Genomic DNA, 14652 nt, shown 5'->3' on the forward strand with positions numbered 1-14652 from the left:
AAGAAAAGTTCTAAATGCTAAAAGCACTCCACAGTAAAATATTTATGCAAATAAGCAAGTTTTTTCTCCTCTAGGCACCTGCTGGTGGTTCACGCTGTTTATCTCTTTTGGAAATGCAAGAACATGTTTTGATATAGATTACAAAAGCTCGGGCAGCAGAGGTGTTTATGTACTCAGAAGGCCGAGCTGCCAGAGTGGGAACATTGATTCAAGGTCTCTGGATGTAAAGTGAGTCAGGCGAAAAGATGTTTTGCCTTCTCCCCTGTGAACACCCATCTGAATTGGCGAGAAGTGTCTTCCCGTCTTCCCGCAGCCTCCGCGTGTGGTGTGCCGGCTGTAACGACACACGGGTGACAGGTTGCCTGGACAACATGCATTACAATTACAACCCAATGCTGAATGACGGAGGTGGCTCGGCAGGGAGGTTGTCTGCCTCGCGGGTAGACACGGTGCCGCGTGACTCAGCAGTGTTCGGCTGTGGTTGGAGTGCTCAAAGTATTTAAATGATCACCCTTCTCCTTACCTGGGCTTCAGTGGTTTTCAGCGACCACAAATCAAGATCCATACCTCTCGACGCACATTAGGAACTCTCTGCAACCCGAACAGCCTTCTAAATGTTCTTTCTCTTGTCAGCAAGAACCCTCTGCTTCAGCAACCAGAGTCATGGAGGACAAATCAAGGCAGCACATCACGGGTGCATGCAACGGGAATACTAGGACCAGGCTGAGCCCCCAGTGATCCAGGAAGAGCTCCCAAGTCCAGAGAACCTCCAGCCTCCTCTGGTGCCAGGGAAACGATGAAATATTCTACGTGATACGGAAGCTAACGTTTACTCCGCACTCACTTATGTGGCAGGCACTGTTCTAAATGCAACTCATTTAACCAGTGAGGGAGGCATGAATGTGCTTCCCCTTTGAGGGATGGGGAAACTGAGGCATGGGAATGCTAAGAAACATGCATAAATTCACCCAGCTAATAAGCACAGGCCGAGATCTGAGTCCAAAACGTTACCACGCTGCTGGCCTGCTTGTCGGTGATGCAGTGTTGAAAACAGAGGAAAGGAAAAGCAGGCAGTCCCAAGGTTCGTGCCATCCGACTTGTGCAGACGAGAGCTGCTTTCTTTCGTGCTATTTCAGTGAATCTGTAATGAACATCCTTGTACGTTTCTCCTTGTGCACACAGGCAAGAATTTCTCTAGGGTGAAGGCCTGGAAGTGCAGAGCTTCTGGGGTGTGGCGTGAATGTGGTCACCTTTCCCGGGTATTGCCAGAGCACTCCCCAAAGTGGATGCACCAACTCCCTCTCCTGGCAAGGGTGGAGGGGTCTTGTTTCTCCACATCCTCATGTAAACTTGGCATCATCACAGCTTCTTATGGTGCCAAATCTGGTGAATGTGAAATGGGATTTCATTGTGGCCTCAATTATCATTTTATAGTGCTCTTGTTATCAGAAAAAGAAATGTCAGAGACACTCTGGAAAGTAAACAACAGATGATAAAACCAGCTGATGGGCTCACTGGACAGCGGGCCTCATGCTGTGCCAGCGGGCGTGCTGAGGACAAGCCTGACCAGGTGGACACGTGGTCAGGGAGTGGGGCAGTGAGGACCTGGGGCTACAGAGGACATCGGTGTGAGTCCTCAGGAAGGTCAGAGGTCCTGGAGAAGCAGGTGTGTCAGGCAGAGGGCTGGGCCTAGGGCTGGCTGAGGCCAGAGCCTCCCCACGTGTGCAAGGAAGCCCTGGGTCAAAGTCTCAGCACTGGAATCTGAGCACGGGTTTGCCTATGGCAAGAGAGAAGCACAGATGAAGCACATGCTTTGCTCCTGCACCTGTCCCACACCTTCGCACTCCAGAACTAATTCTTGGCAGCCTGGTAAGGTGACAGCGACTGGACAGAGGTGACCACAGAGTGAGGACTTGCCAGGAGGGTCTACCGAGGCCAGCAGTGGGAGCCGGGGGCCCTGCCAGGGTGGAGGTGGGGCTGGGGCGAACCTGCTTCTTCACGGGGAACACCATTCTTGTGGACTCCTGTGCCTCTGTCAATGTTTCTTGTTTCACAGCATGCTGGGGACAGGTCCTGGGTAATCAGATATTAGCCCTGCTTGTTCCAGAAAAGGCTGATGCCTGGGTGCTGTGCTGAGGTTAGGGCCCGCCTGGGTGGGGCTCCCGCAAATCTCTTCACCACAGCTGTCTGCTGGGCAGACCGTTTCCTACCCCGAGACCGGGTTCGCTGCGCAGGCACCAGATGTGGCTCATAGCTCCCTCTCTGCCGGGCCAGGCCCTGAAATGCTCACCTCCACAGTGGCTGCTCATCTGAGATTTTAGTAGCAGGAACCCACAATTCCAAAGGTCGCCTCATTGAGAAATGCCATACTCAAAGCCAGACACTTCTATCTGGCAACTCCAGAAATCACATCGAGAAAGAGGCAAAGTGAAAATAGGCCGCAGCCTCCTTGTGCAGAAGACTGAGGAAGTTCCAGGCCCCCTCTCAGGAAGCAAGGGCTCAATAAATATTTGGCTTTGTGTTCACCCTTCCCAGGCTGCCAGAATGATTACCTCAAAGGCAAATCTGATTGTGCAGCTTTCTCATTCAAAGACCTTGGACGAGTTCCTGTTGCCGTTCAACACAGGCCTCCAAACTTTTTTTTTTAATGATGTGAAACTCTTCAAACCAACTCTTAGAATCCCAAGGTCAAATGCAGGCAAAAGTGGTGAGTTTTACCACCTGTTTGTAAGTCTAGGTTTATAACATGACCGTACATCATCTAGAACACAGGCTATAGACAAATCAGGGGTCTCCGGTGCGTCAGGATTCCGTCAATATCCCGAGAGCTAACCTGGGGCTGGGGCAATGTTCTGTGGCTGACGTGCTTTCCTCTCATAGGCCAGTTTAAAACGTCCGGGTTTCAGGGCCACATTCTCCAGGGCACAGCAGGGAACTCACAGTAGCTCAAGACCTGGCCCAGCCTCCAACCCCAGCCTTGGAGCTGTCAGTGCTCCCACAGGCTGAAAGCATTCGATCTTGGCTGAGCGGACACCCTCGTCCCTTCTTCCAAGGCTTTAGAAACAACCACCTATCTCCAGATCCCACTCAAAAGGAGCCTTCCACCCACAGAGACCCCACCCAGAAGGAGCTGTGGGTGAGGCACTGAAACCTCTTTCAGATGGCTTATCTCACGGTACTCTCAACGTGTGTCTCCGTTACAGGACTGTGGGCATCTTGGGGGGTGGGCGCGCCTCACTCATTCCTCACCTGCCACTGTGCGTAAGACACCTGCACACGGAAAGTCCTCAATTTGTCTCTGTGAAAGGGTGAATGAATCAAGGAACTGGGGATGTTTTCAAATAGAATTTGCTGCTTTGGGGAACTGGGAAAAATTCAGGCTTTTCATCCGTGTTACCAGAGTTGGTACGACGGCTGTAATGCTGAAAAGTCAGAAGTAAACAAGTTCCCTGGCACCCAAGGCATGCGCTTCATCTCAGTGGCTTCTTACAAGGATTGGGTGCAAGTGCTGTAGGAAAGATGTTTCTGGGAACATGGGAGCAAAGCCCAGGTCCGCATCTTCTCTGAAAAACTAGCCTGTTCTTTCCCAGACACACAGCAAAATAGCCTGATATTTCAGAGCGGAAGCGGAGGTTGGTTACGAAGGGTATTGCCATGAGCCGCAAACGAATGGAAGAAATTCCAGGTGAACAAAATGTAAATTTCATTCCATACGAAAAACCCTTAGTACATAGCGCAGAAAACAGCCAAGAGGCCCGTGATCCTCTCGGTTCAGGAAATGCTAGGCTGCTGGAGACAGGCTTTTGTTTAACCTCATAAACATCTAACAAACAGGGAAGACATCAACTTGATTATTATTTCTCTCCTTTTAAACATCATCGCTCCTTTTTTTTTTTTTTTAATTTTTATTTTGGGGATAGGGTCTTGTACTCTCTCCCAGACTGGAGTGCAGTGATGCAATCTTGACTCACTGCAGCCTCAACCTCCTGGGCTCAAGCGATCCTCTTACCTCAGCCTCCCAAGTAGCTGGGACCCATAGGTGTATGCCACCATGCCTGACTAATAGTTTCAATTTTTTTTTTTTTTTTTTTTTGTAGAGATGGGGTCTCACAGTGTTGCCCAGGCTGGTCTTGAACTCCCGGGCTCAAGCAATCGGCCTGCCTCGGTCTCCCAAGGTGCTGGGATGACAGACCTGAGCTACCACACCGGCCACTGCTGCTCCCTTACCCAGGATGATGCCGTTGGGCTCCTCCGGAGGTTGCCACACAATCCGCACGGAGGTGAGTCTCACTTCGGGGAACACGAGCCTCACTGGTGGGCCTGGAGCTGAAGGGAAAACCACAGGGATTCAGATGTCAAGACAATGTTCCTTGGGTGTGTGACAGGTTCCACAGGACTCTGAGGGTCAGCTGGGTGCAGTAACTACCACAGGCTATAGTGTCATGGGTTTAGAACCCTCTAAAGTTTTGGACTGATGACTTTTGGAACCTCACTGGTAGCGTGGCTCCTTAAGAATCTCGAGCAAACACTCCCTTTAAACCCTGCCCATCTTCTTTCTAAGACTCAAAAGCAGGGCTCATGAACTACGCCAGGAAGAGCGTGAGTGTGACCAGCCTACCAGGACACAAGTAGACCAGTCACTAAATGACTCTGAGAGCAAACATCAGGTTGAGAGGAAGGATTTCCCTCATCTGAGCTCCGATTCCCTTACTGGGTTTGACATCTGCAAAGCAGGTAGTAGATAAGGCGGCCTGAAGTTCTTCCCAATTGTAACGGAGGTTACAATTTCTGATGGAAGAACACGTTTATCCTCAATCATTTTTCTCGTAGGCATGCCACCTCTCTCCTGCATCATCCTAGATAATTAAGAGTTGATGTGCACAAATGCATATAATTCTTGTGTGTGGTTTGGTGCGCCAATAATTCAAAAAGCAGTTAGGTGTGGTGGAACTGCTGAATAATAGGGTCGTAGCCCTCATAAAATACACTTACTTAAACGAACAGGCAAGTAAGTGTGTGGCCAATATGAGAGCTTCTTGTTGGAATTAATAACTGATTGATTCCCAGGTAAGAGGCAATGGGCATGAAACAATCAATGTGAAAATAAAAGGATGTACGTTCGTCATTCTGGGCTGCTGACTTCTGTCCCTGGCTTTGAAGCTGGGAACGGTATTTTAAATTTTGAACGTGTGTTATGACGCCTATTTTGGGGTGAAATAAATGTTTGAAGGAGGCCACCAGGCTCGCAACCAGGACTAAGTCACAGATACGCAAACACTGACTTCAGTCTTAAGTAGCCTTGCTCCCCTGAGCCCTCTCCTGGGCTGTTTACAGGGATTACGCTGGAATGCAGAGGAGGAAAGGCATGTCTATGGCAGTGCTGTGGGAGGGGAAGCGGCAGCATTCCAGCACTCACCAGTGCCTGCTTCAGGAGGGAACAGTGGCCTTGGGCCTGCTGCTACACTTTCTAATATGCCCCTTTTGACTTTCATCTGGGGAACCTGGAATACACTGGAGCTGGAGATAGTTTTGAAAGGAAACAACATCCACATTCCTTTTCCCTCCTGGATCCTCCTCTAGCCTGAGATCCTGTGTCAGGGGAGGATGGACAAAGCCTTCTGCAGGGTTCCCGTCTCTCCCTGAGGCGAGGCGAGGATGGGGGCAGCGCTCTCTGAGCAACGTGGAGACAGCGCTTTCCACTCAGCAGTTAAGAGGATTTTCGGGCTCATTTAGTTACTCAGCAAAGATGCTTAAGAAAACCTACAGTTATTTCACTTCTTCAGCCACTCTGATCCCCATAGTGGGTGTTTTTTTGGCAAGGGGGGGAGATCAGTACTTCTCTCCATGATGTAATGTATTCATTACAGTCTGTCTAATAGTGAACATGTAGAGACGCTAACCTTTACGTGTTTGACATCTGCAAAGTGGGAAAACATATTTACCGATGATTTAGAGTTCCATGAAAACAAAGCTGGCAAAGGCGTGCTTGTTATTCAGGTCTGGAAACGCAGGGAGCTGGGGACCCTGAGCCGTCAAACATGGGGCTTTCTACAACTTCTAATTACCTCCCACAATGCAAACAGTGAGACCAGGGCAGTACCGAGAATTAAGGCACGAGGTCCACTGTGGATTTTTTAAACTATAGTTGTCCCCTCTTATCTGCAGTTTCAGGCATCCCCTGGGGGTCCTGGGATGTGTTGCTGGATAAGGGGGCACTACACTAGATACGTGAAGCCCCCGCCACGAGGAGCGTCCACAGCTCACATCCACAGCTCAGCCCGGCTCCAGCCTTTCCTGCCTCTCCCCAGCGCTGCCCACGACAGAGTTATGAGGGAAACTCCGCCCAGGTTCATAATTAGGCTGTAAAAATCCACTCCAGGCTGAAATTGGCCATATAAGTGCTCAGCGACTGAAAAACAATTTTGCTTTGTTTCCCTCAACTGCAAAAGAAAGTGGTTTGAGAATTAAGTTAAAAGCGACAATTCAAATGGTTTGCATTGGAAAGGCCAACCTGGGAGGCAGCGAGGCTCCCGAAGGCGCGAACCCTGGACCTACCATCGTCTTTGGTGCGCTCCAGGATGAGGGGCGTGCTGGGGACCCCGTTCCCGATGCGGGTGAACGCCAGCACCTGGAGCTCGTAGAGCACGAACTTGCGCAGGCCTGCCAGCAGGGCCGACTGCGTGTGGTTCCCTCGCACGGTGTGGCTCCTGGGCTCAGGATCCAGGTCTTTGGCCCGGAACAGGATCTGTGGCATCGACACAATGTGAGGGTTATAAGGAGGAGGGTGCCAGGAGGGACCGCTGTGGCACGGGGCAGGCCACCTTCGCGAATCAAGGCCCAGCCAACTGTGCTTTCTCCCTGAGGATGGCTGTGGGCAGGGCTTGTGGATCTCATTTGTCCACGCTGGCGTTTGGGAAGGAAGGCGGTGGTGAAGTGACTGCACTCCAGGGGAGTCTGAGTTAGTGCCCACGGCTTGGCGCGCCTGCTGCCTGGTCGTGATCTGCAAGATCGGAGGCCCCACTGCAGCTGTGCCAACCACAGCCACTAACACAGACTCGATTATGAACTCAGTCACATTCTGCTTCCTGCCACAGGAGCCAGCAGCCCCCTGGGTTTCCCAGCCATGGAAGCTGGGTTCCTGCCCCAGAAGACCTGCTATCTTCACACAACTGGGAGCTCCGGCCTCCTTGGGCCATCTGTGGTTGTGCAGGCTGTAGGCACCCCACCCCAAGCTGCTCTGCTCCAGGGCACCCCACCCCAAGCTGCTCTGCTCCAGGGCACCCCACCCCAAGCTGCTCTCCTCCAGGGCACCCCACCCCAAGCTGCTCTCCTCCAGGGCACCCCACCCCAAGCTGCTCTCCTCCAGGGCATCCCACCCCAAGCTGCTCTGCTCCAGGGCACCCACCCCAAGCTGTTCTGCTACAGGGCACCCAACGCCAAGCTGCTCTCCTCCAGGGCACCCCACCCCAAGCTGCTCTGCTCCAGGGCACCCCACCCCAAGCTGCTCTGCTCCAGGGCACCCCACCCCAAGCTGCTCTCCTCCAGGGTACCCCACCCCAAGCTGCTCTGCTCCAGGGCACCCCACCCCAAGCTGCTCTCCTCCAGGGTACCCCACGCCAAGCTGCTCTGCTCCAGGGCACCCCACGCCAGCTGCTCTGCTCCAGGGCACCCCACGCCAAGCTGCTCTCCTCCAGGGCACCCCACGCCAAGCTGCTCTCCTCCAGGGCACCCCACGCCAAGCTGCTCTGCTCCAGGGCACCCCACCCCAAGCTGCTCTGCTACAGGGCACCCAACGCCAAGCTGCTCTCCTCCAGGGCACCCCACCCCAAGCTGCTCTGCTCCAGGGCACCCCACCCCAAGCTGCTCTGCTCCAGGGCACCCCACCCCAAGCTGCTCTCCTCCAGGGTACCCCACCCCAAGCTGCTCTGCTCCAGGGCACCCCACCCCAAGCTGCTCTCCTCCAGGGCACCCCACGCCAAGCTGCTCTGCTCCAGGGCACCCCACGCCAGCTGCTCTGCTCCAGGGCACCCCACGCCAAGCTGCTCTCCTCCAGGGCACCCCACGCCAAGCTGCTCTGCTCCAGGGCACCCCACCCCAAGCTGCTCTCCTCCAGGGCACCCCACGCCAAGCTGCTCTCCTCCAGGGCACCCCACGCCAAGCTGCTCTGCTCCAGGGCACCCCACCCCAAGCTGCTCTGCTCCAGGGCACCCCACCCCAAGCTGCTCTCCTTCAGGGCACCCCACGCCAAGCTGCTCTCCTCCAGGGCACCCCACCCCAAGCTGCTCTGCTCCAGGGCACCCCACCCCAAGCTGCTCTCCTCCAGGGCACCCCACCCCAAGCTGCTCTGCTCCAGGGTCTTCTGCTAAGTCCTCACTCAGCGCCCACCCTCTCGGAACTGCTCCCTGAGATCAGGGACATGGAAGGTCATAAAGGATAGCATCACCGGGGAGGCGTTTGCAAATAGCACAGCAAGCACGTTTCTCTGGGCCCCAGGAATGTGGTGCGGAGTTTTGGTCACCGAACCCCCTCAGCGGGACTGCCATGTGTCACGGAGCCAGCAGGGCGCGCTTAGAACACCCGGGGAAGGGGGAAGACACAGGAGAGCAGGCGGGGGAAACAAAGAATAGGGATGTGAAGTATGGAAAGGCGGAGGAGGCACGCTCAAAACCCAGGCAGCAGCACTGAGACAAGCATGGCCTTGCTGGCCGGGTCCAGAAAAGCTCATTCTGATGCTTGGCATTGCTGAGCCAAGGAGCAGACGTGGAGACAGAGCCTGTTGCCCCTGAGTGATGGAATGAGGAACAGAACAGGGTTTTAAAGGGTTGGGGTGGATGTATGGAAGGTGGAACCCAGAAATGGCTCCCCCAAGAAGCTGGGACAGACTCAACCCTTTCAGCCAATGCCATTGCTAGGACCGTGACGACACACATAGAAACACACACACAGCAATCCACCTCGCCCAGCCCTTCACGCGAGCAAGGCGTGCTGTGTAAAAGACCCACTGAATTCTCACACTAACTCCGGGACAAAGCTACCATCGTTATTCCCGTTTTACAAGCGGGGAGACACAGGCACAGGGTTTCAGTAACTGGCCCACGGCACCGAGGCCAGCGAGGGCAGAGCCAGGCGCAGGCCCCGAGGTCAGGTCCGCTCCGGCTGCGCTTTTCTTCTGGCACCCTGTTTTGGCGTTTGTGGTGTGGTTATACCGATGCCTAATTCCCAGACTGCAATGAGGCTTAAATAAAACAACCGGATGTCTTAATAAAAATCACAAACTGGCTGGCACTGCAGATCTGCCGGAGAAGAGGAAGCTTGCTGCTTTGGGGGAATGGCACGTGGTCGCATTTCCCCAGCCCACTCTTTAAGCAAAGGGAGGTCATCCCATCACGCACCTTGTAGCCCAGTATGAGCCCATTCTGGTCCTGTTCCGGCACGGAAGCCCATGTCAGTAAAATCTGGGTCGAGCTGACAGCCTCAGCTGACACGTTCTCAGGGGCGGCTGAAGGCACTGCAAAGAACCAATGAAGCAGATTGGCATCCAAAGTCCAGAGTATCTACGTACAAAGATCCAGCTTTCACCCAAATAATCTAGTTGTCCTTGAAATAGCAATGTATTCTGAGCATTTTGTAGTGATCAGATGAAACCTGCAGGAGTATAACGGACATGTAAATCTCTTTAATATTAGCAACAAATTCCATAAATCCTGGGTACTTAGCAGCTCAATTTTACCTGAGTCCACCCAGCAAGAAAAAAAGAAAAAGATGCTTGGTCTGTTTGCTGTATTAACTTGTGGAAACTGCAGACTTTTATCTGAAATAGGAAATCCTCACCTTCAGACACATGCCATTTCACTGACAGCTCTAAACGTGGTATTCCGTGATAGAGACAGCAGAGACTGAAGAGAGGAGGGGACGTGAGGATTTACACAAAAGAAGGGAAAGGGAGAGTAGGTTGACTAGGTGCTTATCTGGTGTCTGTCTGTGCCAACTGCCTTCAGTTACATAATTGCATCTAATCCCACAATGATCCCAATGAAGTAGGTATCATTACCCCTTTTCTACAGATGAGAAAACTAAAGCTGAGAAAATTGCATTGAATCCATTTTAATTAATGCTTTTCTACGAGGAGATGGGCAGCAGAGGCCAGCCATGTCATTCTTGACCCATGCACATGTAAGATAATTTCCTTTTCTTCTTTCCTTTTTTTTTTTTTTTTTTTTTTTTTTTTTTTGAGACTAGGGTGTAGTGGTGCGATCTCGGTTCACTGCAACTTCCGCCTCCCGGGGGCAAGCCATTCTCCTGCCTCAGCCTCCCAAGTAGCTGGGATTACACAAATGCACCACCGCGCCTGGCTGATTTTTGTATTTTTAGTAGAGATGGGGTTTTATCATGTTGGCCAGGCTGGTCTCGAATGCCTGACCTCAAGTGATCTGTCTGCCTCAGCCTCCCAGAGTGCTGGGATTACAGGCGTGAGCCACCGTGCCCGGCCCACATGTAAGATCATTTTCTTATACTGGAGCCGGGGATGCTGCTCTGATCACCTGTGCCTCAGTTGTCCCATTTGTGAAAGGCTAAGGCTGGCCTACCTTCCTTCCTTCGAGTCTTCTCACTCTCCCCTCCTGGTGGCCAGCAGTTGTTGGTCAGCAGGTGATCAATAGCTAGTTGTTTTGAAGAAAGTGAAAGGAGGATGCTATGACCAGTCCTAGCCTATAGAGTGAGAATGAAAGCAAACACTGAGGTGCCTGGTAGGGCGCTGGCACACAGAGGTGAGTGGAAGCATCTGTTCCCTTCTCCTTTGCAAGACTTCCTAGGGTTTCAAGAACAGCGGGAGGCACGCATGCACCTTTGTAGCAGGAGCACTCGTGGGGGCTTCCTCTGCTCTTTCATAGACTCACTCATCCATCCATCCATCCATCCATCCATCCATAAATCGATTGATCCATCTATCTATCCATCCATCCATCCATCCATTCACTCCTCTATCCATCATTCATCCATCCACCCATCAGCCATCCATCCATCCATCACCCATCCATCAATCTATTCATCCATCCATCTATTCACCCATCCATCCATTCACTCATCCATCATCCATCCCTCCATGCATCCACCCATCACCCATCCATCCATCCATCCATCATCCATCCATTCATCCGCCCATCATCCATCCATCCATCCATTTAATCATTCATCCATCCATTCACTCATCCATCCATCATCCATCCAGCCATCTACCCATCCATACATCCAACCATCCACTCATCACGCATCCATCCATCCATCCATCTACCCATCCACCCATCCACTCATTCATTCATTTACCATCCATCCATCCATCCATTCACCCATCCATCATCCATCCATTCATCCACCCATCACCCATCCATCCATCCATTCACCCATCCATCATCCATCCATTCATCTGCCCATCATCCATCCATCTATCCATCTAATCATTCATCCATCCATTCACTCATCCATCCATCATCCATCCAGCCATCTACCCATCCATACATCCAACCATCCACTCATCACGCATCCATCCATCCATCCACCCACCCATCCACCCATCCACTCATTCATTCATTTACCATCCATCCATCCATCCATCCATCCATCCATCCATCCATTCACCCATCATGTATCCATCCATCCATTCACTCATCCATTACTTCAGACATTCAGACTTCCTCATTACACGGAGACTGACAGGGTAGCACTGTTAGTTAGTCTGAAGACAGAAAGTAACATGGTGGGGGGGGGGGGTTGCACAATAATGCAACCTGTGACATTTGATTGCAAGATTGTCTACATGACGGTAGTTTGATCTTTGTTATGGATTGAACTGTGTGCTCCCTGAATCCTTATTTTGTGATCCCAACCTCCGGTACCTCAGAAGGTGACCTTATTTGGAGACACAATTGTTGCAGATGTAACTAGTTAAGATGCAGTCATACCGCATAGGGTGGGCCCCTGATCCAATATGACTAGTGTCCATATAAGGAATTTGTACACAGACACACACACAGGGAGAGTGCCTTGGGAGGAGACAGACACACACAGGGAGAACTCCGTGGGGACGTGAGAGGGAGGCTGCCCGAGCCACGGAACCACCAGGTGCTGGAGTGGGGCCGAGGACAGATCCTTCCCAAGCCTTCAGGGGGATCACGGCCCTGCCGACACCTCCAACTCAGATTCCACCTTCCAGAATGGTGACAGAATACATTTTTGTCATTTAAGCCACCCCGTTTGGGGTATTCTGCTACGACACGAACACAGTCTTTAAGACAATGCCAGGGTTCGTGTGCATCCTAGAAGAGCTCTTCTCATGCTGTGTGGGAAGCTTCTCCCCTCACCACTACAAACCAGTGTTTCCCTAGACAAGGGAGGGGCAAGAAAGGGCGGCCCCATAGCAGGCCACAGCCTAACAGGGCCAGTGGCTGAGGATGACTAAGCCTCAGGACGGGGGTGAGTGGCCACACCGCACTCTCACCACACCCTGTGGGGTCTCCCCAGAGGAGAAATCACAGAGGAACCTGAAGAGCAAAGGTCTAGAATGCCTGCCCCCAGGAAGGGGCCCGTTCCCTGGTGCTGAGAGCCCTGGGAGGAAGCATCTCTCCCTCCTCTTCTCTCCCTACCACCTTCCCTGCATGGACATTAGATCGGCCGCTGAGTGTCAGTCAGTGAATGTGTCCACAAAATAGAAAAACCCTAGTTATGCCTGTCACTATAAAAACCACTGTGAGCCCCCTTTTATTTTTGGAGGGAGATAATGCCAGCCAGTCCAATCTTCCCAAATATGTCAGTTGAGAGTCATTCATTCAGTTACTCAGTGCTTCAATGAAATAGTATCAATTTATTAGAGCAGAGAGGTGTCACACAAAAGGTGTCACGGAAACATACTTGCAATGTTAAGTTTGCTCAGTTCTCCAAAGAGGAAGGCGGCTTGTCACAGAAGCAGCCCCGAGTCCCCATTGTCTTCCAGCTGTGGCTCCACCCGGCTCGCTCGTGCTCCCTGGGCCTGCACGGAGCTCCCACAGGGTGTCTTAAATGCCACCATGGCTGTTACAAGGAAATGGCTTGCACATTGCTCATTTTATACAAAAGTTTGATAAACAGGGACCTTGAATCAACTATGAGCTAAAGGGGGCACTAGCATTAAATATATATATATATAAACCTACAACGTATCCAAATTTATTTAGAATAAGGTAAGAACACCAAACACTGTATGCCCAAGATGTTGGTACCAGGTTCTAAAACCTCTGTCCCTGTCTGTAAAAAGGCCATTGTCATAGCAACACAAATGGTCCACTTCTGTAATCCTTAACCGCTTCCTGTGGGTCACTCTTTGAAACTGTAAGTGCCCAATTCTCCCTACAGACCTACAAATCACGGCTGTTTTTCTAAGATGTGGTGGGATGAGCATGTGTTTACTGGAGAGCCAACCCTGTCCTTGGAGAATGAGGGCAACCTGGGGATTGCAGCAATTCAGACACTGACTGGGCTTTAACGCAGCTGAATTTCTCACACAGAGACAGGGAGGTGAGGTGGCTAAAGTGGAGAAGATGGCAGAGTTCAGGATGGAAATTTCAGCGCATTTAAATCCTACCAGGACAAGATCTGCCATGAAGTTGCAAGTTTTCAAGAACTGAAAAAGAAACCTCTTACCCATCATCTGTTTTGAAGTAGATTTAACTCCCTTTCCAACCTGACATCTTACGTTTTGAGATGTTCTTGGGAATTCCCCTTTCATTACAAACAAAACTGTTCCATGGCTTCTTTTCCCCTTCATTTTTTTCTCTCCCCTCTGCAGGATTTCACACTATGCAGCTCGCTGTTCCTCCTCATGTGGTCTCTCTTGGTTTTGAAGGCCTCATTTATCCTTAGAATATATCATAATATATCATGTCACAGAACCTGTTAAACTGCACTTCAAAACTGTAAACTTCATTGAAATGTGGCTCCGAGCATTCTGCTCTGTGTTCCCTGCATGTTTTCAGCACTCTTGCCCACTGGACCATTCCTGAGCTCCCAGGAGCTGCTATTTCCATTGAGGGGAGACTTATTTCAGACAAAGGGCTGTGGTTTTATTCTCTCTCCAATCCCTCTCCCTCTCCATTGGGTCCACTCCACCATTCAGCCCTGGCAACCCATTCACCTCCCCATCTCCTCCCTGCCTCCCCCCATCTCAAAAAAGGACCGAGTTTTCTGCTGGGGAGGGTAAGTGTCACATGTTAGTAGGGCCAGGGAAGGCACAAAGTCAAAACTGCTGCACCTGGGAGGGCCTTGCCAGTCACAGGTGGGGAGATTCCCAAAGAAGAAGGCTGTGAAATCTCTGTTCTGATGAGCTAAACACATGGTGGGGGAACTGAAGTCCTGCAGCATGTGGGCCCCTGAGATTCCGCAGGTGGAAGGAGGGACAGAGACGGAGCACCAGCACCAACCAGAGGAGAGAGTGGTCCAAGAGGGGTCCCTGGGAGCTAGTTATTCCAGCATTCAACATGTCCAGAATCTGAATCATCCACATCTTGAAATGAAGATCGATAACCCAATTATAAAATTTTTGATGGAAACACGGGAACCAAAACTTTTTTTCCCAGAGCGATATGTGTTGCACCAAAGTTTCTCATTAAACAGAAATTCAACTAA

The 14652-nt window shown here is 51.5% G+C and overlaps 1 protein-coding gene across 4 annotated transcripts in view; it reads right to left on the reverse strand.

Moving 5' to 3' along the window:
* Window positions 1-14652, reverse strand: part of SDK1 (sidekick cell adhesion molecule 1) — a 972135-nt gene that overhangs the window by 128731 nt on the left and 828752 nt on the right. For all 4 annotated transcript variants that reach the window (XM_008018820.3, XM_073012858.1, XM_073012857.1 and 1 more), the window contains exons 26-28: window positions 9393-9508; window positions 6556-6745; window positions 4228-4326 (exon numbers count right to left, since the gene is read on the reverse strand). In XM_008018820.3, coding sequence (XP_008017011.3) covers window positions 4228-4326; window positions 6556-6745; window positions 9393-9508 — 405 coding nt within the window. The remainder of the gene's footprint in view (window positions 1-4227; window positions 4327-6555; window positions 6746-9392; window positions 9509-14652) is intronic.

The sequence above is a fragment of the Chlorocebus sabaeus genome, chromosome 28, assembly GCF_047675955.1.
Source record: "Chlorocebus sabaeus isolate Y175 chromosome 28, mChlSab1.0.hap1, whole genome shotgun sequence".
Taxonomy (NCBI): Eukaryota; Metazoa; Chordata; class Mammalia; order Primates; family Cercopithecidae; genus Chlorocebus; species Chlorocebus sabaeus.